Source organism: Chaetura pelagica, unplaced genomic scaffold (assembly GCF_000747805.2).
Source record: "Chaetura pelagica isolate M959 unplaced genomic scaffold, ChaPel_1.0 scaffold204, whole genome shotgun sequence".
NCBI classification, from domain to species: Eukaryota; Metazoa; Chordata; class Aves; order Apodiformes; family Apodidae; genus Chaetura; species Chaetura pelagica.
In genome coordinates this window covers 206,317-230,515 of record NW_009952876.1, presented here as the reverse complement: position 1 = coordinate 230,515, position 24,199 = coordinate 206,317, and the positions used below count along the sequence as shown (strand labels likewise).

General features: G+C 41.4%; 1 protein-coding gene across 1 annotated transcript in view; it reads left to right on the top strand.

Moving 5' to 3' along the window:
- ROR2 (receptor tyrosine kinase-like orphan receptor 2) overlaps window positions 1-24,199 on the top strand; it is a 54,680-nt gene that overhangs the window by 10,104 nt on the left and 20,377 nt on the right. The window contains exons 2-3 of the mRNA XM_009995266.1: window positions 160-447; window positions 1,491-1,521. Coding sequence (XP_009993568.1) covers window positions 160-447; window positions 1,491-1,521 — 319 coding nt within the window. The remainder of the gene's footprint in view (window positions 1-159; window positions 448-1,490; window positions 1,522-24,199) is intronic.

Here is a 24,199-nt window from a genome sequence, read left to right as displayed (position 1 = left end):
GTGATGCAATACTGCCCCTAGGACAGTGTTTTTTGAACTATATGCTTAAAAGAAAACTGAAACTGTTTCCAAGATCCCCTCTTAAAAATGTGCTTTTGGGCAGCCTTTTATTGCAACATGAATTAAGTTTGATCTTTTCTGATGTTTTACCCTTCTTAGGTTACTTCCTGACCTTTTTGGAACCAGTAAACAATATCACAGTAGTACAGGGGCAGACAGCAATCCTCCACTGCAAAGTAGCAGGAAATCCACCTCCAAATGTCAGATGGCTAAAAAATGATGCTCCTGTGGTTCAGGAGCCAAGGAGGATCATCATCAGAAAAACAGATTATGGTTCGCGTCTGAGAATTCAGGATCTGGATACTACAGATACAGGATATTATCAGTGTGTGGCTTCAAATGGAATGAAGACGATAACTGCAACTGGAGTGTTGTTTGTAAGGCTCGGTGAGTTCCTGGCTTTTATAATTACTCAGACAGCTATGTAGACTCAGTATTAGTTTTTACAATAGCATAATGAGAATTGAATTAGATATTTTAAGAAGAATTCTTAACATGAAAGGAAATAAATAAAGCCACTGCCCTGGAGCCTCTCCCCCAGTGCAGAACTTACTGGTTGAGCTTGATACCAGTTTACTGGCAGTAAAAGAAAGTAATTCAGATGGAAAAGTCTGTAAATACATAGTGAAGAAAAAAATATAAAGAAGTGCCAGTCTAAAGTATGAAAAGTTGACATTTCATTGCCTGAAGTTTTCACTGCACTGCTGAACTCTGTAAAAGAAACTGAAGAAGAAGTAGTTTTCTATCTGATGTTTATAGTGCTGGGCCCATCCTTGTGAAATACCCTGTCTCTACTGCTATGTGAAGCCTGGCCAAATTCAGCCCTTTGACAGCTGAAGATAGACCACACCTTTCAAAAAGTACTTATATTGCATTTTGGAGACTGAATCATCCAACCTGGAAGGCAAACATTTTGTTAGCTTCGTTCTGAAACAAAAGGAAAAAAAAATAATAGTCTAGAGACAATTTCCTAAAATTTCTTCTCATTTTATGATAAAAATAGTTAAATCCACAGTTTAATTTCTAGTGATTAATTAAATTCTGGGTATTGTCTCCTGTTCCTGCTATGACAAATATTAAGAGCATGGCCTTGCCATAACATAGACTCTTGACAGTAAGGCTCAGGTGCAGCTTATTAAGAGGTAAGGGGTGTATCAAGATAACACAGTGTCTTTTTAAAAGCCTGTGTTTTTATAGTGGGAGATAATCCACTAAAATTGCTGCCTGAGCAGACAGAAAATGCATGGGATTTGGATTTTGTGGCTTTGAAAATAATACATAAACATGTGCAGGAACACAGAGGATTTTGTTTGTATCTTGAGACAAACCTTCCAAAAAGAGACATTTTCCTTTATATTGCTATTTATATTTTTATGCTGTTGTCTTTTAGTAAAACTTGCCAACAATGTTTGTTTGTTTTATGTTTTCAGGTCCAACAAACAGCCCAAATCACAATCTTCAGTAAGTAGTACTTTTTGGAATATTACTTAATGTACTCAGACCAATTTTGTTCTGTAAGAATTTAGTTCATGAACTCAGTAAACACTGCAACCACAGTGTGCTTGTTAAAAATATCTAATTGGATCAAAAACTCACAGAAAATATGAAATTTTTCTGGACAGGGTAGTATTTTGTTACAGTCGGTTTTGGTTTGATCGAATTTTCTGGAGCAATTTCAGCTTGCTTATTTCATAGTTTAGACAAGCAAAATGCCACAAAGTCATGATGTTTGAACAGTAATTGTTTACAGAGCAAGTATGGGCTGGAAAAGTGGTTAAAAATGAATGGGTAGAATGCTTACGTTGCTGTGGTTGTAAATTTACCTATGTATTGTTCTTACTTGAAAAGTCAGATAAAACAAGACTAGAATCCTGTCTTTGAGTAGCTAGGTAAAGACTCTGTTAGTGTAACTTTTACACTTGGTGGTGATTTTTTTTAACTGCCTGGGCTCACATGCTGAACCAGGATGAAAACAGATCAGTTGTGTTTCATATTCATTGCTTTGTGTGTTAGTTTTTAATTATATATTGCTTATTGTATAATTTCTTGAATTAGATTGTGCATTTGGTCAATTAATGGAGAGAGGAGTGAACTTTAAGGTCTTTTTATGTGGTAATGGCAGATAATCAGTGTTAGTGGTGGACTAATTAAAAAAAAGAGTAAAAGCAAATTTTCTGAAAAGCACAGATGCTTTTCAGAAGTACATTACTGATCAGTGGTTTTGATTTCTGAAATCCCAATCTTTTGGGCCTAAGATGACAACAAAGAAACAGCTCCATGGCTGATCACTCAGCTCCTCTGCCTCCACACACAGACAGACACTGGGATGGGAAGGACAAAGCCCAACTAGAAGCTCATGGGCAAAGACAAAGGACAAGGAGGGTTCTTCACCAGTTAAAGTCCTGGGCAAAACAGACCCAACTTGGGGAAAAAAATAATTTAACTTCCCACAAATCAAACACACACAGGACACAGACAACACACAGAGCAGGGCTTGCATATGTTACCCCACCCCTCCCTTCTTCCCAGGCCCAAATAACTTTGTTCCCGGTTTCTCTCCCTCCCTCCCCCCAGCAGCACAGGGGCACAGGGGATGGGGTTTAGAGTCAGTTTACAGGCTGGTGGTTCCTGCTGCTCATTCCTCCTCCTTCCCTGCTTCCCCACAGGGTCCCTCCCATGGGAGAGAGTCCTCCACGAACCTCTCCTTCCTGAGTCCTTCCCACGAGGTCCAGAGCTGTTCCAGCCTGGGCTTCCCACAGAGTCACGGGGGCTTCGGGAACAGCCACCTCCCCTGGCCCGGGGTCTTCCGAAGCTGTGTAATCAGAGTTCACTCACTGGCCACAAAATCCAAGTCCACTCGCCAAGTTCACCCCTCCTGGTTTCCCCAGGGAATGTTCCACCACATTCCTCCATGAGTGCAGGGGGACAGCCTGACATCTCACCATGGGTTGCAGGGAAACTTCTGCTTGGGCACCTTCTTTCCCTTCTCCCTCACCAACCACCAGCATTTTCACCCCAGCATTGCCTTTCCCCTCACCAGCAAAGCTCTTCTTTCTTTCTACCTCCTGACTGACTGCTCGCTCACTCTCACCTGCTGCTCAGGTGTTACAGCAGTTCTTTTGTATGTTAATCACAGAGGTGCATCTGTTGTCCCTCTAATGGGTCCTTGGTGCTTTTGGAGCAGGGGGAGCTTCTCAGCTTCTTACCAGAGCCACTCCTGAGGCCGTTCCCACACGACCAAAAATCCTGCCAAACCAGAACAGGGCATCATCTCACTAGAAGCTCGTGTAAAAAGTCCTGCCCCAGCTTTCCTGTAGGCCCTGCTCAGATGCTGGGAGACCGCTGTAAGGTCTCCCCAGAGCCTTCTTTTCTCTAAGCTGACCAAGCCTAAGTCTCTCAACATGTCTTCACAGGAGAGGTGCTCCAGCCTTCTGATCCTCTTTGTGGCCCTCCTCTGAACTCGCTCCAATAGCTCCGTGTCCTTCCTATTTTGGGGGCTCCAGAACTGGACACAGTATTCACGAGAGCAGAGTAGATGGGGAGAATCATCTCCCTTGACCTGCTGGCCACACTTCTTTTGATGCAGCCCATGGCACAGTTGGCTTTCTGGGCTGTAAGTGCACACTGCTGGCTCATGTTGAGCTTTTAATCAACTAACATCCTCAGGTCCTTCTCCTCAAGGCTGCTCTCAATCCATTCTCTGCCCAACCTGTATTTGTGCTTGGCAGTGCCCCCTCCCAGATGCAGGACCTTGCACTTGGCCTTGTTGAACTTAATGAGGTTGGCATGAGCCCAACTCTTCAGCCTGTCAAGATCCCTCTGGGTGGCCTCCGTTCCCTCCAGTGAATCAACCTCACAAAACAGTTTGGTGTCATCAGTGAACTTGCTGAGGGTGCACTCAGTTACACTGTCCTGTCATCAACAATTATGTTAAACAGCACCAGTCCCAGTGCTGAGCCTTGGAGGATGCCACTTGTCACGTGTATCCATCTGGATATTGAGCCGTTGGATCATAGCTCTTTGAGTGTAACCATCCAGCCAGTTCCTTACCCAATGAGTGGTCCATCCATTGAATCCATATGCTTCCAGTTTTGATACTAGGATGCTGTGACCCAATTGTAGAAGGCCACCAAATTAGTCAGCCATGATTTGCCCTTAGTTAAGCCATGTTGGCTATCACCAATCACACGTTTTTTTTCACGTACTTTAGCAGAGGCTTCAGGAGGTTCTGCTCCATGATCTTGCTGGGCACAGAGTTGAGACTGCCTGGCCTGTAGTTGTCCCAGTCTTCCTTTTTTTCCCTTTTTGAAAATAGGCTTATGTTTCCCCTTTTCCCATCAGTAGGAACTTTGCCAGACTGCCAAGACTTTTCAAATATGATGGACAGAGCCTTTGCGATTTCATCAGTCAGTTCCTTCAGAAGCTGTGGATGAATCTCATCAGGCCCCATGGATTTGTGCAGCTTCAGGTTATTTCGATGGTCATAGACCTGTTCTTCTCCTATAGTTGGGAGATCTTCATTTTCCCAGCGCCTATGTTTGCCTTCTTTAATTTGGATGCTGTGACCAGAGCCCTTGCCAGAGAAGTCTGAGGCAAAGTAGTCATTGAGTATGTCAGCCTTCTCTATGTCCTGCATGACCAGGTTTCCGGTTTCCTTCTGAAATGGACCTACATTTTCTCTCATCTTCCTCTTGTTGCTGACATACCTGTAGAAACTTATCTTATTATTCCTAACATCAATGACTAGATCCAATTCTCACTATGTTTTGGCTTTCCTTACCTGATCCCTTGCTTCTCTAACCACTTGTCTGTATTCATTCCAGGACACCTGGCAGTCTGTAAACCTTATTTTTACATTTAACTGTGTCCAGGAGGTCCTTGTTCATCTGTGTGGGCCTTCTGGCACTCCTGCTTGCCTTCCTCTTTGTTGGGACATGTTGCTCCTGGGCATGGAGGAGGAGGTGATCACTGAACATGGGCCAGCTTTCCTGGGCTCTGCTCCCCTCCAGGGCCTTGTCTTGTGATACCCTAGCAGGCAGATCCTCAAAAAAAACATAGTCTGCTCTCTTGAAATCAAGGGCAGTGAGCTTGCTTTGCTCCTTCCTTGATACCCTAAGGATCCATGTCTTGGTCACAGCAGCCTTGTGTCCCATTAAGTCTTACATCATAAAACAGCCCATCTCAGTTGATGAGAACAAGGTCCAGCATAGCACCTTTTCTCATTTGTTCCTCTACCACTTGGAAAAGGAAGTCGCAATCAATGCACTCCAGGAACTTCCTGGATTGCTGGTGCTTTGCTGTCTTGTCTTTCCATCAGTTTTCAGGGTGGCTGAAGTCCCCCAGGAGGACCAGGGTTTGTGAGTGTAAAACTGCTCCTATCTGCCTGTAGAGGGCCTCATCCACTCAGTCATCCTGGTCTGGTGTCCTGTAGCAGACCTCCACTATGATTTCTTCTGCCCCTGCCTTCCCTTTAATACTGAACCATAAGGTCTTGGTCAGCTCCTCCTCCATCCCCACGTGGAACTCCATGCATTGATGTAGAGGGTGACACCACCTCCTTTTCTCCCCTGCTTGTTCTTCCTGAAGAGCTGTTGCCCATCCAATCCCATGCTTCAGTCATAGGAGTCATTCCACCATGTCTCAGTGATGCCAGTAACATTACAGCCCTGCAGGCATGCACATATCTATAATTTCTCTTCTTTATTCCCCATGTTCTGTGCATTTGCATAGAAGCATTTAGGATGAGGGCACTCTTTGAAGCAGTCTTACTGGCAGGGATTACATTTTGCAGGTCATATGCTTTCTTGCTGGCCTGTGATCCTCCTGCAGGCCCAGGGCATGCATCTGTTACTTGCTCTGTCCTCAAAGTGGTGGCTGTGGGAGGGATTGAGGGTCCCCTCCCTGGGCATCGCTAGTTTAAAGCCCTCCTAACTAAATTGGCCAGACTCTGGCCAAAGATTCTCTCCCCTTCCTCTGTCAAATGAAACCCATCAGCCACCAGGAGGCCAAGTTTCTCAAACTGAGTCCTGTGGTCTAGGTAACTGAAGCCCAGACTATGCACCACTCCTTTAACCATTAGTTGACTTTTCCAATTTGGTTGGCCTTCCCAGCCCTTTGCCTTCGACCGGAAGGATAGATGAGAATGCTACCTGTGCTTCCAAGCCTGTCACCGCTGTTCCCAGTGCTCTGTAGTGTTTCCTTACTATTTTCAGGTTTTCAGATTGCTCCTCACTGTGTCACTGGTGCCCACATTAAACAGCAGAAGCAGGTAATGGTGAGCTGTACAAGTTTGTGTAATCTTTCTGTTAGGTCTTTTGTTTAAAACCCCAGTAAAATGTATACCTCTCTAGTAAGTGGGTCTGGTCTGCAAATGGGTCCCTCAGTACCCCTGGGAAGGGAGTCTCACATGAATAGTACTTGTTGCTGCTTCTTCTGAGCACTTGTTACATGCTGTGTCAAGCAAACTGCCTTAGTTGGCTCTGGCAACCTACATTGTGTGTATTGCTTTGCCCTTTCAGTCCTTCACCCTAGGTTTTGAGGGAAGTCGCTTATTCCTTTGGATTTTTGATTTAACAATATTCCATTTTGCTTTCCCTTTTTCCACTTTATCCACTTTCCTCCTTTGATTTTCAATGGGGAAGTTTTTGTCTCTGCGATATTAGGCTGTGGGTTTGCCTCAGTGTGTATATGGAGCCAGTGTAGATAGAGTGTATCTATCTCCTTTTCTGTCTCCTTAATATTTCTCAGCCCTCTTACTGTCTCCTGCAGTTCAGCCACCTGCTGCTGAAGGTCCTTCACTTGTGCACAGCTTTTACATGCAGTATTGCCGCGTGTCTCTACCCTGTGGGATAAGTCTAGGCATTTCCCACAGGCTGTGGTCTGTGCAGTTTCCTCCTTCTTCACTGCTTCTGCCCAGGTGGAAGCATCAGTCACCAGTCAGGTAGATGGCACAGACTCCCAGCTGTAAGTGCAGCTTGGCTCTGTGCTGAGTGGTCACCATGTTGCCCTATGTGTTTGTTAGGACACAGGCACTTGGACCATGCAGATGCACTTGGAGCTCTGCGCTTTGACCAAGTGCCCTTCCTGCACAAACTGCCACGCCATGCCCTGTTTGACAATTTATCATTTGGATTATGACACCTCTGAACTTGTCGGGTACCAATGATATTGGTGGTGGAACTGGAAGCAGTAGTGCCATCATTGTTTTGAACCTGCTGTTAAAACATGAAGAGTACACTGCTGGTAGTTTAATTATTTTTGTATATATGTCCACTAGATTGAAGAGAAATGTGAAAATTAAGGAAAAAAAGCTCAGGTCAAAGGTGACAGTGAGAAGTTGTGAGGGACTTAGATAAAAGGTCTAGGAGCTTTTGGAGCTTAAAGATCTTTGCCTCATCACATTGCCTTCTTCCATTTCAGTTTTTTATATTCACTTTCCTACTTAACTAAATTTTGCTCACCTTTCCAAAATTCCTATCTTTCCACTGAATACTGTCTTTTTTTTTTCTCTGTTTATGCCTCACAATAATTCTCATGTTCCACTGCTCAATGCCTTCTACCTAGTCCTTCAAGTAAATTATTGTAATTTGGCAGAAATATTTTTTTCTTTTCAGAAATTGATAATGACTTTTTAATGAATATTTTCTATAAAATTGTGTTGATCAACTTGTATGCCAAAAAGAGGAAAGGGGAAAAAGGTGAAAGAAATAGCTAACTGCTTGTAAGGAGCCTGCATGGAACAAGGGGCTCTTTCTGCTTTCTCTCTGCACAGCATAGTCTTGTATTGAGCCACCCGAGAGCTGTTCCTCGTGGCATTAATGCTTCTAAAATAGTATGCTTCAGTGGAAGTGCTGGAGCCTAAGACCATTTTAACTTGGCTTTAAACTATACCTAAAGAATTACTGAAGGATATAAAACATTACCTATGTAGATACCATCTAGCAAAGTATTTTAATGTAATCCATGTGTTCTGCTGTGGATTTCTAGAAATTATCTACAGTTAAAGATTGCCAGAGATCAAATGTGTATTATGCAGTTAGACTTGCTAGTACAAAAAAAGGGCCATGACCTTCAGGTAGTAAAATTGAGATGTTTCCATAAAAATCCAAAAGCAAAAATTTTCAGCCAAATACATAGTCTTAAAATGGTGTGAATATTTTCTGAAAGGGTGGAGAGGTCTTTCATTTATATAAAGGCCTGTATCTATAAAAATGTCTAGGGATTTTTCTGTAGAAATTGAAAAACACAATCTATCCAAATTACCTCTTTATCAAAAGTATTAAAATTATTGGAAGTGTTAAGAGCTACTACAAATTAATTAACAAAGGAAATAAAATCAAAACACAATCTGAAAACTAGACTCTGACCAGTCGTTGCTGTTCAAAGAACTGTGCTGCTGGGGAACTGTGGTACTAGAGGACAAGCAGGTTGAATCCTTTATCTCACTGCATAATGCTACTATGTTTTCTATTATTAACATTACTAGCTTTTGCCTGTCTAGAGAGAGACATCCTATCCGTTCAAAAAGGTATGAGTGTGTGGAAATGAAACAAATGGGAAGCAAATGTCATAGAATACTTCTTTAGCATGATTTAAAATTAAGCAATGAATGTTAATCTCTTGGAGTTTAAGAGCAGGATGGCAGAAGCCTTTTAGAGGTGTTGCTCTTACAAGTTAATGTCATTCCAAAATACTTTCTCTAATGTATTTTTCTCTTGAACAGTTTACCCATTGGGCAAATTTATATTTTAAAGCTGTTTGAATTTCTCATGAAGGCTGTGACTGTAGTGGTGTCACCTTGAAGGGACCTTGGAATGGAAGGTATCTGGCAGTTTTTTGGCTCTTAAGGGCTTCTGGAAAGTCTGATGAGGCTTTAGCAGAAGTGAAGAAGGCACAACAGAGCAGAGGCAGAAAGAAGCAGCTATACACTTAGCCCTTGCTGAGTATAAGTGAACAGAACTGGCTCTTTTACCAATGCTGGACTTTTCCTCCATGACCTTCCTACAGTCTGCTCAGGATGCCAGTGGGTAAAAGTCTCCTTCCAGAGTCCTACTCAGGAGCACTGGGCTTCCTAGAGAAATTTTGAGGAGTCCCTGTTCTGTCAAATTCTGGTTAAGATCAATTCTGAGTTTGTAGTCACTGATGCCTGTATGCTGAACCCTTAGAAGGAGAAATATGTGGGAAGAAACCCTGTTTTCAACTAGAAATTGTCGTTACTTTGGGGAGGAATTTTTGAGGAATTAATTTTTTAGAATAAATTTGCATGCTCTGATGTTCTTGTTTTCTTCAAGTTTTTTTTGAACAACAGTAACAATTTTAAGATTCAGTTAATTTAATAAAAGTGATGAAGCAATTATAGTTGAGGGAAGTTATTTCAAACAACAGAAAACAGAAAGTCTTTAAAGTTTAGTAATATGCCTGAATTAAAACTCTGGTGAGGAACCCTGCGTGTGGGGTGGGCAATTTATTCTCTGTGGATCTGTATATTTCATGGCTTTTTATCATATAGCCAAAGCACATCTCTTCTGTGACCCCAAAGGGGACTTAGTTTCTGCTTGATGTGACAGGCACTCATACAGCTTTTTAATAGAGGCAAGTATGTTTTCATCATGTGACAAATCTTCATATAACTATAAGGTTGAAAATGGAATATTGGGCCTTGGGAAAAGAGAGTGGAAGGAGTGAGTCATCAGAGTCTTTCAGCCTGAGGCAAACTTCCTGCATATGGCAGGTAAAAGACAGTAGCTGTGGGGGCAAATATTTTTTCACACTGTATCTCTCTGGCAAACCAAAGGTATCTAAAAAGGAAAGAGTACTTTCCTTACTGTCACACAACAGCACCACTTGTATCTTCCTTCTTTACTTGGGTAGCATGGCAAGTACTCCTTCATCTCAGTGCAGTTCAGCTGTGGATGATAGCATTTTTAATCTTGTAAATTATTCAATATTATATTAAAATTAATATAAACATTATTTTATAGGCAATAAAAGGTTGGCTCAACTCAGAAGTTCCAGTGTTTTTTTCAGGCTCATGAGGACCGAGTGTTCAAAGATGGGCCTCCCCCAGAATGACATGCACGTCTTTGTTTCATCGAAATACACACTTGACTGAGATGACCATATTTGAAGTATATATATTTATCTAAGATATTTGTGGTGACATGTTGAATCTATAGAATAAGCACATACTTTGTGTTCTGGTTTCCTGTTTTAATCAAGGAAGAAGAAGGATTTTGTGATTAAAACACTGGACTGTAATTTTGAAAGTCTGGATTCCATTTCTGGCTGTGCTTCTGTCTCCATGCGTGATTGCAGCAAGTTATTTAACCTTTGTCTCTCCATATTTTGTACATCAAATGGAGACAATCTATCTCAGGAATTTTTGTCTTCCTCTATTATGGGATCAGATCGCTTAAACATGTTTAGGGTACATTCTCTCCCCATAAACCATGAAATGTTATTCCTATTTTATGAATGAGGAACTAAGGCACAGATTATCTTGGGCTGGTCTACATTAAACCGCATGTGTTTGCCTTGGCAGATTTCCTAGCTCCCTGGCAATCCAATCTGGGGATATGGCTGAACCATGCTGCAATTCCCTCCTAACTCCTGTGTGTCAGTTCCCTTTTTTTCTTTTCAAAGTTGGTAGGGAAGCTATATTCACTCTGGCGTATATTAGAGGTTCTTTCAGGGAATTTTGATCCACAATCTCTTCTAGGTCCATCAGTTTATACATCTTTTCATAGCTGCGCAAGCTGAGATAGAAAATTTGCAGAGGAAGGAGGGAACTGAAACCAAGGTTGCACTATACTGCTTTTCATACTCTTTTTTTTCCTCTTATCTATTTTAGAATGCAACTTTTTCATCCAGGCGTACAGGGATATAGGTGTAGGACGGGTACGTACAGGTGACAAGCAGCTGAATATGAGCCAGCAGTGTGCCCATGTCACCAAGAAATCCAATGGCATCCTGGCTTGTTTTAGAAATAGTGTGACCAGCAGAAGTAGAGAGGTGATTGTCCCCCTGTACTCAGCACTGGTGAGGCCACACCTGGAGTGTTGTGTCCAGTTTGGGGCACCTCAATTCAGGATGGATATTGAGGTGCTGGAGCGAGTACAGAGGAGGGCAATGAAGATGGTGAAGGGCCTATAGAATAAATCTTATGAAGAATGCTTGAAGGAGCTGGGAATATTTAGTTTGGGGAAGAGGAGGCTGAGGGGAGACCTCAACAGTCTCTACAACTACCTGAAAGGTCATTGTAGAGAGTTTGGTGCTGGTCTCTTCTCACAGGTAATTAGCGATAGAACAAGAGCTTCAAGCTGCAACAGGGAAGGTTTAGAATGGACATAAGGAAAAATTGATTTACAGAAGGAGTGTTTAGACACTGGAATAGGTTACCCAGGGAGGTGGTTGAATCCCCATCCCTGGATATGTTTAAGGGTCATTCAGAAGTTGGTGGATATCGTTTAAGGGAGAACTTAGTAGAGTAGGGATGATGGTTGGACTCACTGATCCCAAGGGTCTTTTCCAACCTGAATAGTTCTATGATTCTATGATTACACTCTGGTCTCTCCAGAGCTCTCTGTCTTGTAATGGAAACTGTGAAAATTTTATCCTAATCTTACTTTTGTGTTTCAAAAATATTTTTTTCGCACAATAACCCCAGAATATGTAAAATCCAAGGCAGCGTTAAAGAGCACTGGAAGTACTAGTTTGGATTACGTTGCAGCACACCAGATCCCACTTTCTTGGTTCACTACATTATTTCTTCAACTTTATTCTTCAACTTAAGTAGTTTTTTAATCACTAGTAAATAAATGATGAACGATCTAATGCATTCTGTATTATTTACTGATAGAAGTAGAAATTCAATATGTGCTCACAAAATTGACTAATTTTAAAAGCCAGATGTGTGTTTAAACTAAAGTGCATGGCGTCTTGGAGTGGACACTGTCATTCATGCAACTTGTTATCTGGGGAATCTGTTGAAAGTGGTAGCTTTGTCCTTTCCTTCAAAGGAAGGGGAAAACAAAGGAAGTAAGCTGACAGGGAACATAGAGAAAAAGGATAATAGTTTGTTTAAATCTGTTATTCTCACTAATCTGTATTGTTCAGAAAAGCTCCAAAATCAAAGGGAAAGCAAGCATATGCAAAGGTGATTAAAAATAGTCCTTCAGGAAACTTTTACCTTCTTTGTACTTCTGTATAAATCAAATGCTCCTGAGACTTGTGTAATGTAGCAACTTTGTACTGCTTTACTGAGAGCCTGGTTGCAAAGACAAGAAAGCAGCCCTATGACAACTGTTGGGCAAAGTTTCCAAATACCTTAGGAAGAAGCAACGATTAGTTACTCTTCAGTTTATGCTGACAGTTAAGCTAAGTTAGGGCTAAATGTGAGGAAGCACCTTGTGATTAGCAGTACTGTGAAGATAATTTTAATTGGGTTAGATCACACAGGATAAATAATGTAATACTTACCAGTTTTGCATATATATATGGGACTACAGCATGCAGTACACCAAAGCAGATAAACCCTTCCTTTCCTAAGAGTTCTGCTTTCCAAAAGTTAGAAATGTAGCTTGTAGGTGGATATTAAAGGAGGTTGCTGTTTTCTGTAAGGAAAAATTTACTCACAGTCTGTGCTGGGAGAGCCACCTCCAAACTCCTCTGAACAGTGGTTAGGTTTTTGGTAATCAGAAGGCTATCATATCAGCCTATAAGGTGCAGCTCTGAGATGTACAATGGCAAAGAGCCAAATAGAGCTCTGACATTATAAATGTGTGTGACCCCAACATGCCCTCTCCATCAAATTCCATGTCAGCATCAGGTGCTTAGGTTTGGGCACCTCAAAGAAACGATTTTGATTAAACTACCAAGGAAGTTGCAAGCAAACAAAGGCATTTGTTAGTCTGTTTAAGGATATATGTAAATTGATCTACAAAGAGTAATGGCCCTTGGGCTTTTGGAAAGTAGCTACTGCAGCTGTTGCAATTCTCTAATATAACCAGGGATCTTTAGTTTGTTTTGATTTTACTTCCTCCCTCTGTCCCTCTCCATTTTTCATTGGTTAAGTAGCTTAAATGGTATTCCAAGTATTTATTGTATGTCCTACAAAAGCACAGTTATATGTCCCTGAGACTTCCTGTCAGCATTTGATGCCACATTGAGTTTAATGAGAGTTGCTTAGGATGCTGAATAGCCTCTAAGTATGAGCAAGGACAGGGTGAATGTTGTAGTTAGGCACAAAGATAAAGGAACACTGTGCTAATGAAAAGAAAGTAATTTAACAAAACAAGATAATGTTTTAACACCACTTCATAAATATTCCTTTCAACTTCTAAGGCTTTATGGTTAATCCTTCTCTACTTTTGTATTATTTTGTTCTCCATTTCAGTTTGAAAGAGCCAAACAAACTACAGATAGAGCTAATTTAGTGTACTTGAGAAAAGGTGAAACAGATAGTACAAACTGATAAGGTTGAACCTTTCCATTCAAACCCACATGCACATACTTCCCCACTATCACCGCCCTCTGGTTTTCCTAACAGTTCAATTTCCGGGGCAAGATATCACCTTTACCCCTTCTTCACCATGTTTTCTTCAAGTTGGAAAATAAGTCTCTTTAGTTCAGTGGGGCACTCTTAGCAGGCTGTATCTAGAAATCCTGATACTTCATTCTGTCTCTGTTTTTCAAATTATCCTGAAAAAAATACCTTTCTTTTTTTTTTTTTCCCACCTACATAATGTCAACAAAGTAGTTCAAGATTGCAAAACAGTGAGTAGAGGGGTAAATGAATAGGATAGGTTAGGGTAGGATAGGATAGGACAGGGCAGGACAGATACAGTTGACAGGGACCTACAGACGTCATCTAGGCCAACTGCTTGATCACTCCAGGGCAGAGCAAAAGTTAAAGCATAATACGAAGGGCATTTTCCAAATTCCTCTTTTTAAGGCACTTACAGATATGGGGCTTCAACCACCTCTTGAGGGAGCCTGTTCCATTGTCTGACCACCCTCTGCCAGGGCTGCCAGTAGGGGATCTTCTGGGGGCGAGAGACCCTCCCTTGGAGACAGCAGGGCTGAGCACATCCACAGGGCTGACTTCTCACCCCCCAGCAGCATGGGTATCCTGCCAGCCCAGCAGATGACAGGCCTCCTTGCTGCACCATTGCACTGTCACACAGGCAAACAGCTACACAAAAGTCACCGTGTGCTCTTGGAGGGGTACCCTCAGCATCTGGACCAGCAGCTCTGTACCCATCCTGCAGTCAGTCAGGATGGCCATGATTGTGTCCTCCACCGTGGCTGTCTCTGACCTCCTGCTGCCAGAGATCTGCCTCAGCCTCTGTTGGACCCAGGGCTGCAGACTCTGCAGAAGGGTTAGAAGGTTCTGGAATAAGATCACCCATTTGTTGGGCTGGAGGCCACTCAGGAAGCCTGGGCACCCCTCCCACAGCTCACTGTTCGGCTGCTCCAGGGCGATGGTGGCTGTGGGCAGATGGGTGCCTGGGAGCTCTTCATGCCTGGCCAGTGATGACCAGTGGTGTTTCAGATGGTGTGATGACGTGTTCCATGTAGTCATCATCTGCCTGCATTGAGTGCAAGACAGAAAGGAACCTCCACATGCAGAGGGGCACTCAGGCTTGCTGTCAGCCCAGCACAGGATGCATGGGTAGCAGAACTGGTTGAGGCACGGCATCACAAAGCTGGCCTCCTCACAGCTGTCCAGGCAGATGGGAAAGTGGACCTCCAGCCCTGTGACCGTGTCTCCACTCACAGCTGTGGGCTGAAGGGAGTTGGTGATACCAAGCTGATCCGTGTCACTGGTGCAACAAGATGACCCACCTCGTCAATGAGGGAAAGGCAATTGATGTTGTCTACCTGGATTTCCATAAGGCCTTTGACACTGTTTCCCACAGCATTCAGGTGAAAAAAAGGCTGCTCATGGCTTGGACAGGCGTACACTCTGCTGGGTACAACACTGGCTGGATAGCCAGGCCCAGAGAGTGGTGGTGAACGGAGTTAAAACCAGAGGGTGCCTGATCACAAGTGGGGTTAGCAGTGATCTTGATGAGGAGATAGAATGCACCCTCAGTAAGTTTGCAGATGACAGAAAGTTGGGAGGGAGTGTTGATCTGCCTGGTTGTAGGGAGGCTCCACAGAGGGACTTAGACAGACTAGATCAATGGGTCAGGGTCAATGGTACTAAGTTTAACAAGACCAAGTGCCAGGACCTGCACTTGGGCCACAACAACTCCATGCAATGCTACGAGCTTTGGGGAAGAGTAGCTGGAAAGATGCCCAGAAGAAAAGCACCTGGAGTGCTGGCTGGCAGCCAGCTGAACATGATCCAGCAGTGTGCCCAGGTGGCCAGGAAGACCAACAGCATCATGGTCTGCATCAGGAATAGAGTGACCAGCAGGAGTAGGAAAGTGATCATGCCTCTGTACTTGACAGTGGTGAGGCCGCACCTCAGATACTGTGATCAGTTTTGGGCCACTCACTGTAAGAAGGACATTGAGGTGCTAGAACAAGTTCAGAGAAGAGCTACCAAGCTGGTGAAGGGTCTAGAGCACAAGTAATATGAGGAGCAGTTGAGGGAACTGGGGCTATTTTAGTCTGAAGAAAGGGAGGCTGAGACCTCACTGCCCTCTACAACTACCTGAAAGGACATAGTAAAGAGGTAGGTGCTGGGTCTCTTCTTACTAGTGACTGGTGATAGAACAAGAGGAAATGGACTCAAGATATGACAGGGGAGGTTTACACTAGGCATTACGAAGAACTTTTTTACTGAAAGCGTTGTCAGACCTTGGAACATGCTGCACAGGGAGGTGGTTGATTCACCATCCCTGGATGTGTTTAAAAGTGGCCTAGATGTGAAGCTTGAGGACATGGCTTAGTGCTGGACTTGGTAGAGTAGGGTTAATGTTTGGACTCGAGGATCTCAAAGATCTTTTCCAACCTAAGTGACTCTATGATTCTACAAGCAGGAGCACCTGTCCTCAGACCATCGCTCTTGGTGAGGCCTGAACTCCCTCCCACTCTCCTCTGGCTTCACATCCATCAAAGCTGCCCTTTGCTCCTTCTTTCTCCCATTGACAGCTTTCCCATTCCCCATGGCAGCTGACCTCTTAGTTCTGCCCTCTCAGTTCTGCCCTCTCAGTTTCATCCCTCCTTCAGCATAAGTAGCACAGCAGCCAGGTGAAGCCCTCTGTCCCCTACGCTAACCTAGAAAACCTTGTAAGACCAATTGCTGAAGCTCTTCCTGGTGGCCTTGGATGACCCCTACCAGTTTTATTGCTACCTGTACACAACAGCAAGTATTATGACATTTTTGGGTGGTAGACTCTTCCAAGACCTTTTTTTGGAGCTGACCTGTATGTACTTACTCAGAGTGGCATAGCAAGAGGGGAAAGATAAAAGCAGAGTTTTGCTTTCCTCTGCTAGTGATGGGATTAGGGAGCAGCTTATCAGAAGCTCTTAAAAGGACTCACAGGCCCTGCTGTTTTTCCTTGGGATGTTTTATTAGACAGTTGTAACACACTGAGAAGGATAACTTGCCTTAAAAAAAAAAAGGGTGGGAAGGGAGATTTGTAATTATTTCATTGGTGAGTGAGAAGCTGTAATGCTGCATAGCTAAGTCCTTGTTCCTATATGTTGAAATTAGTTTTGTGAAGTTGTTGTTTTGGTTTGTTTGGGTTTTTTTTCCAGTTCTTCAGTAGCACTGGTTGTAACAGATATTTCTGTTAAAAATGTCTGACACTCTGCAAAACAGACCTGCAGCCTTCCTTGGATTGTCAGCTGACTCATCTGATTTCAAGATGTGATCCCGACATGCTGACACTTAAGAAAGCAGAGGGAGAATTTCCAAAATTGTCATACTAGTAAATGGAAAATGAGAGTTTGTAGGTGGAAGTAATTTTAGATCATCTGTTTTAAGTTACCTGTGGTAATCAGAGGATCATGGCTGGTTACCCCTCCAGAGATAATCCTCTGTTTCTTGCAGAAATAAAAAATTTAGATGTCCTTGATTAGCTTTACTTCTTTGATTATTTTACAGAGGTTACTGTAGTAAGAGCCATCCTGCCACCCATGTGTATACTTCTCTATGTAATTACTGTACTTAGGAACAGTAACAGTTTTTGGTACACTGAAACCTTTTCTAAATCTGTCAAGCAATAATACTGTGATAATGAACTGTGATAGTTCAAACCACAGCAGCATGCAGTGTATTCTAAAGAGCATCCTGCCAGAGTTTTAGGTGTTTAGTTCTTTCCTGCATTTTTGCAACGGAGGTCTGTGTGTTTTTCTTCTTATAGGAGTGACAATGATTCTGTGATGGAAAAGAAGGCAATACCATTTTCCATTTATTTTATCCACTTAAATAGCTGAACATGTTAAAGTTAACATTGTTTACAAGTTGCTGTTCGACATACAACTTACTTTTCTTTAGTTTGTCTCAAATAGTAAGTTTATTTGCAGTTGTGTTTTTACTAGTGACATTTCTCAAATTGTTATATCTACTACCTGGCTTAAAATGGTATCTCAGATACTACAATTAACATTACAAATTCGTCATTCACTTCAGAAGGGAGAGCCACCTGGCAGGAAGATCTGGATAGGCTGGAATAGTTGGACTAAGAAGAATCTTACCAAGTTCAACCAGGACAACTGTAAGGTCTTGCACTTGGAAAAACATAATCCAGAGCTACAGCACAGGCTGGGACCTACCTGGCTGGAGAGAAGCTCTGTAGAAAGGGACATGGGCATCCTGGTAGATTACAAGCTCAATATGAATGAACATCTTGCTGCAGAAAAAAAAACAACAGAATGCTGGCTTGTATCAACAAGGGTAAAGAAGGCACTACCCCACTCTGCTTAGCACTTCTGAGGCCACACTTGAAATACTGTGTTCTGTTTTGGCCCCCACCATGCAAAAGTGGCTGGAGATGGGCCACAAAGATGATCAAAGGACTAGGACAGCTACAAAGAAGATGGAGACTCCCTCCTTACAATGAGTTGCATGGAAAAGATGAGGGGTAATGGTTACAAGTTACTCCTGATTCTGATTATTCCTGAGATTCTGATTGGACACAAGAGTAAAATGTTTCAGAATGTGAACAGTCAGCCATTGTAATGATGTCCCCAAGCTAAGTGGTGGTTTCCCCAGCCTGGGGCATTTTTAAGATTCAACCGGACAGGGTGCTGGACGATCTTGCCTAGACCATCTTTATGCCCAGAGCAGCTGGACCAAATCGTCTTTGACAGCCCTTCCAATCTGGTATTTCGTAATTATGTGATAATTTCTTGCCGGAGTTTCAGTTGACAATTTATTTTTTTAGGAACTAGCAGACAAGCATTCAAATCAAATACAGCAGAACTGCTCTGTTCAGTAAATGTGATTTTAAGGACATTATTTAACGGTTTTATTCTATGTTACTTTCCAGATAAGCCTCACAAAAATAAGTGCTATTTAGTAGTATTTATCTAACTTGTATGCTAGACATTTAGACAGTCTTGCTTTTGGGGCCTGTTTTTACACTCAGTGGGCATTTGATAGCAAAATTCATGGGCCGTATCCCTGGTGAGTGTAAATTGTCATAGGTCCATTGATTTCAACTGAGCTATAACTATTTATACAAACTCTTGAGTCCAATATTTTTCAACTTTTTAACACTAGACTCCCCTTCTTTTCTGATGTACATTCCTTTAGAGTTAGAGAAAAGTTTTTACATCCCTCTTGTATTTTGGTTAAGTCTCTCTATAAAGTGTTGACTGCTTTGATGAGCATTTTCTGATATCCCAGGAGCACTGATTTTTAGACGCAGGTGAAGATGTCCAAACAAATTAATTTTTGTTGCTGGAAAGGAGGGCCTTTTGCAGATAAACCTTTGGTCAGGAATGAAACTGTTTGTTTGGAGCATGAAAAGAGGTAGGGCAGGAAGCCTGCACCCTTCTCCCATGAGGTGGCTGCACAGTTCCTTGGTCCAGGCAGAGGCCTGATGCAGCAGTGAAGTTGTCCTTTTAGCTTCTTGCCTTCAGCAGACAAGACACAGATGTGCAGTTGTGTGTTTGTTTGTGTTTAAGGATCTGTGGGGTTTGGGAACTTTTTTTAGGTTTTCCTGCACTGCTACATTTTGGAAATGTCTCTAAAACCTCCAACCCATTTGTGCATGTCACTGAATTTTTGCCCTATATGGGCAGCAGTTATTGGCAATATTAGGAGTACTGTGTGTTAGCCCAGGACTTCTCAATATATCAATGGATATATCAATGGATATATCAAAATATCAATGGATAGTGATAGCTCAAGTAATACTAGTTTTGAAAAATTCAATTCTTTTCCTCCATCAAATATTTATACCCCAGTCCTGTTGCCTTGAATGTTGGTAGTAAAACTTACAATTATCTCCTGTGAACAACAGAAGGCCTATGAGAAGGAAAAATTTTGTAGGCTATTTTAAGTATTACTTTAAAAGACTACACTCTTGACAAGTTGTAATTGAAGGTGAAACAAGAAATGGAAAGGTTTAGTTGATATTTTCCCTGAAAGGTAAATACAAAAAACTGACTGGAAAGTCATGACTAAGCATTTTTCTGTAGTAACATTGACATAAATTTCACTATATTTTTGACAGGAGGCAAATTTTTAGGTGTGATGCAGCATATGACAAGCATATGACAATGTTTCTCTTCTCATAGACCTCCTCTGTGACCTGTTTCAGTAGGAGAGAATGAATATTTTGAGACATTAATTAATGTTAGCCATATAAATGTGATCCCCCTGTGAGCTGAGTTCACTCCTCAGCATTCTGTTATAATACATGTCAAGAGTAAGATTGAAAAATAACAAGGGCTGTAGTGCTAGATTATAAGAGGTTGTTATTTTTAGGTGCAGTACAGAAATTCCTGATGTTTCAGTACAGCTCTTTATAATGCCCTTCCCAAGTCAGAGTGATTTTGCTTCTCTTAAACATAAACCCTTTGTTCCTTAAATAATTTGTATTGCAGGTCATTTAACTTTAGTACTTTATGAAGTAGTCACACACAGGAACCTCAATCTGAAAGATGATGCCTGTCATTTTCCTTCTGATCTTACTGTAATTATAATAATCCTCTTTACACAGCTTCTGCCATCAGTTTTCAAGCTGTAGATATCAAAAACTCTGAGACTGTCCTACAAAACGACAGACTGTATAACAATTATTGTATTTCTTTAGCAATAGCAAAAAGGATGACATTCTGTCTTTTCCTTCATCTGTCACTGTCTAACTGGTTTTCTGTGCATTTTTCCTTGCTTTGCCATTCCACTTGTAATGTAATATGAGAGGGAGTCCTAATGTAATCTCTTAGCATTTAACAGCTCTTAATTAAAAACATTTTAATTCCTTGAAAACGTGAAAGAGGGTCAAGATGTCAGGTTTTTTGGTTTTTGTGTGAATATTTATAGCAAATTTTAATTCCACTTCATTTGCTTGTGCAACTCCTGTAGCACAGTTTGTGCTATCGTTTTAAAGCTAATCTCTGGAAATACTGTATTGTATTCTATGGCTTGGCTTTGATAGGTGTAAGTTGAAGATATATCATTCCAAATAACTTCTGAGTTTATTATTTAAATACATTAAAATAAATTCTTCTCAATTTATAATTTTTTGTAACTTTTTTTTTTATATTAAAAAAGGTTAAGTTGGTAAGGTAGTATTAAATTATTTGAGATTTTTAGTGTATTCAATTAAAAAGTTTTTCTTTCTGAGTTCTCAGGAGGATTTCTGCAATTCTTTTTATATCTAATACACAGTCTTTTCTATTTTCAGGAAAATATAGTTTACAAATTTCTGTTGCCTTTGTAAGATAAGTTTGTGAGATGCCATCACAGAAAAGGTATCTTACTAGCAAAAAAAGTCTAGTACCTCTCAACTCTGCTTTCATAATTCCCTTAATGAACCCTTGCTAAAGCTTACTATCCCTTCATTTGTTTTTAATCCAGCAAAGCACTAGGTCTGCAGTCACTCTATTCTCAGGGACACCAAATATGTACTTAAAAGCTCTCACCATACTTATGTGCCTCACAGATGATACTAGTATTGAACAGATTCTCTACTGTTGCCTTTCTTTTGCTGGGAATTTTTTTTTTCATATGCCATCTGGACTGTTCAGTTGTGTTGCATACAATATATTTTGTTACATAGGTATTATATAGTGTATTGTGCCCAGATGTATTCTTGCAGCATTTCAGATTTTCCTTTAAGAATAGCCTCTTTGTTTCCTAGGTGTTTTCTTTTGTAGTCTTTTATTGAGTGTTCTTTCTGTGTTACATGTGAAATTTAAGTAGTGCTTAATGCAAAGGTGAAGGTGATAGAGTTCAGTACGTTTTTGCAGCACATGTAGTACTCTAGAAATCTCTTAATATTCTAGGGGAGATGTCTACCTTATGGAAGTCTTGCATGACCTCCATCTAGAGAGATTCCTGTTCATGCATGCTGGGTTTTACTGCTGCTCAGAGGCACCTTGTTCTTCCAGTACGTCTTTTATGGACCCAGATGTCCCTGGAAGTTATAGTTTCTGTCAGTGAGAGGCAATTCAGCTAGCACTGTACAAGTGAACCTGCATTTTCTTCTACATTGCTTGTTTGGTTAATTCCTTGTTTCATACAGACAACTTCTGGCCACAAACCTGAAGGCAGGCTGTCTTTAACAGACATTGAGTAATAAGGAAATTGTAAATGTCTTGTAAGTTCTTGGTTCTTCAAGATATTTCCCATGCTGGCAAGCTTGATCAATTTTAGAGACAGCTCATGTCAAACCTAGAAGTATTATCATTGTTCTATTTGTTCATGTCCAAAATAAAAGGTTCTCCTGCTTTAGTTTTATGTTAGAAAGGCTAGTTCTTAATTTTGCTGTTCTGGCAGAAGACCACCTTACAGGCCTGGAAAACTTACGGGCATTCATCCTTAGAAGCAGAAGTTGGGTTTTTAGGAATAGAGGGTCTGTTTAGTCAGATTCTTTATGATTTTGTTTTTAATTCCAAACTCTGGTCAAACATCCGACATGTAGTTGGGAGAAGAATTCTCTCAGTAGGAGAGTACACCTGACCTCCTGTCTAACTGAGGGCTGAGAAAATGTATCTCCTGGGTGTGCTGTCTTTGGGACTGCCTTACAGCAAAGGTGAAAAAAAGGTCAACACTTTGGATGTTTCCCACTCTCTTTTGTAAAAAATAAATAGATACATTAAAAGTGAAGAAAATCACTAGTAAGAAAAGGTATGCCATCTTGAAACATTCAGAAAAAAACAACAAAGAGTAAAGGTAGAAAAGTATCTATGGTGGTTCACATGTAAGATCTGGGCAAGTGGAAAATATTTAACTCTTCTGGATTCCTCTTGTTGGGGTCAGGTTTCTGTTTTTAATAGGGTTCTTGATCAGAGCAGACTTAACTGCTCAAACAGCAGGAAATTGAAGAGTCAGTATTTCTGCCTATTTTCAGCAACTGTTAACTCTTGCTCTGATCAGCAGCTGAATTGCTGGCATATGGTTTGGAGCAAAAATCAAAGCTAAATGTGGTTCCAAATAGTCCTGTTTGAACTGAGCATGATGACACTCCTGTGATGTTTTACCAAATTCTCCCCAGCTTGCTTCTTGCTGTGGACATTTTGACATGTGGTGGGTGTACACGTAGCCAATAGAAAGAGTGATCTGTGAGGTGCCACTTCTGCAGCTTTGTTGAAATCAACAATTTTCCAAAGAAGACCAATGTAAATTTGTCCTCTTGATCACTGATACTAGTCAAACTGTATTCACTGAGTTGCCTGACCTGACAAAGATATCAAAGTATGTGACATCAGGTTACTGTTTACTCTTTTTTTAAATCCATGATAGTAGTTGCATCCAGATCCAGTTCAGTTTAATCAGCCGTTGTCAATTAACACGGGAAAAGGGAGCATACACGTGTGTGTATATATAGTATCTAAGCTGTATTTAGAAGATCTTGACATAAATAAATAAACTGAGCTAATAAAGAGAGCACACTGGTTTAGTCACGAAAACCATACTGTTTGGAGTGCTATTTTTAATAGGGTTTTCTGAGTGTGTGTGTGTGTTGGCAAGAGGGTGCTGCAATGAGAGTTGAAGTGTGAGATACAGTTTCGGTTAGATACACTGCAGACTTCGTTCTGCAGGATAGGTTATTTACGCTTGAGAAGGAGGTCAAATGGCATTTCATCTTCATTTAGCTCCTTATGGGAATTGCTGACTTGACATTGAGGTGGTCAAGGACCATTTAAAAGCCACAGACAAAATGTTTGGATATTTTGTCCCTTCAAGCATGATGCAATCACTGCAAAATTAAAGATTTTGTTATGAGAGTGAAAGAATTCCACTGCAGGAATTAAATGATGCTGGAAGACTCTTCCTTTACTTCATCCACTGCAATAAAAAACCTATATATCTTCGTGGAAGCAGAACGTGTTTCAGAGTTTGTAGAAAAAATAGTACTTTATGAATTTTTAACAGTTCTCCTGTGATAGGAAATAAAGGCCAGATCTGGACAACAACTGCATGAAACACTTGGTATCACCATGGTTTATCTAGCAGCTGTGTGATAGATCAGATCCTATTAAGTCATTGTCTTTCTGGGAGGAAAGGGAAAGATGCTGCTCAAGCAGTGATGGTTGGTTCTAGCCCTTGGCTACACTGTGTAGACAGTGGCACCCCACTTCCACTGCCAGAGTGTTTATACTTTAAGAAATTGTGGTGACAATTCCCTGAAGAGATGTTCTCTATCAGGGAGACACAGCAGAGGAAAAATGAAAATAGGTTCCTGAAACAGAATAAGATACCAGAAATAATGGGCTGAACTCAGCACGATGTAGGTATTGGTGGATCTGCTCATCATGGCTAGCTGTTGTCAGGTAGTACATCTTCATGATGATGTGGCATAGCTGAAGTTATGTGTTTTGATACATATTCACTGAGAGTCCTGCTTTTATGGCACTCTAAGGAAGGTGAAGGTATCTCTAAGAGAAGTGGAAACATGGGTGACCAAAACAGGTACTGATGTCCAAAGGTAATAAAGTACAAAGTACAGAGAAGTATTGAAGTAATACTTCAAAAATTGCTGGTATGGAAGAGATACCTCAGACTTCT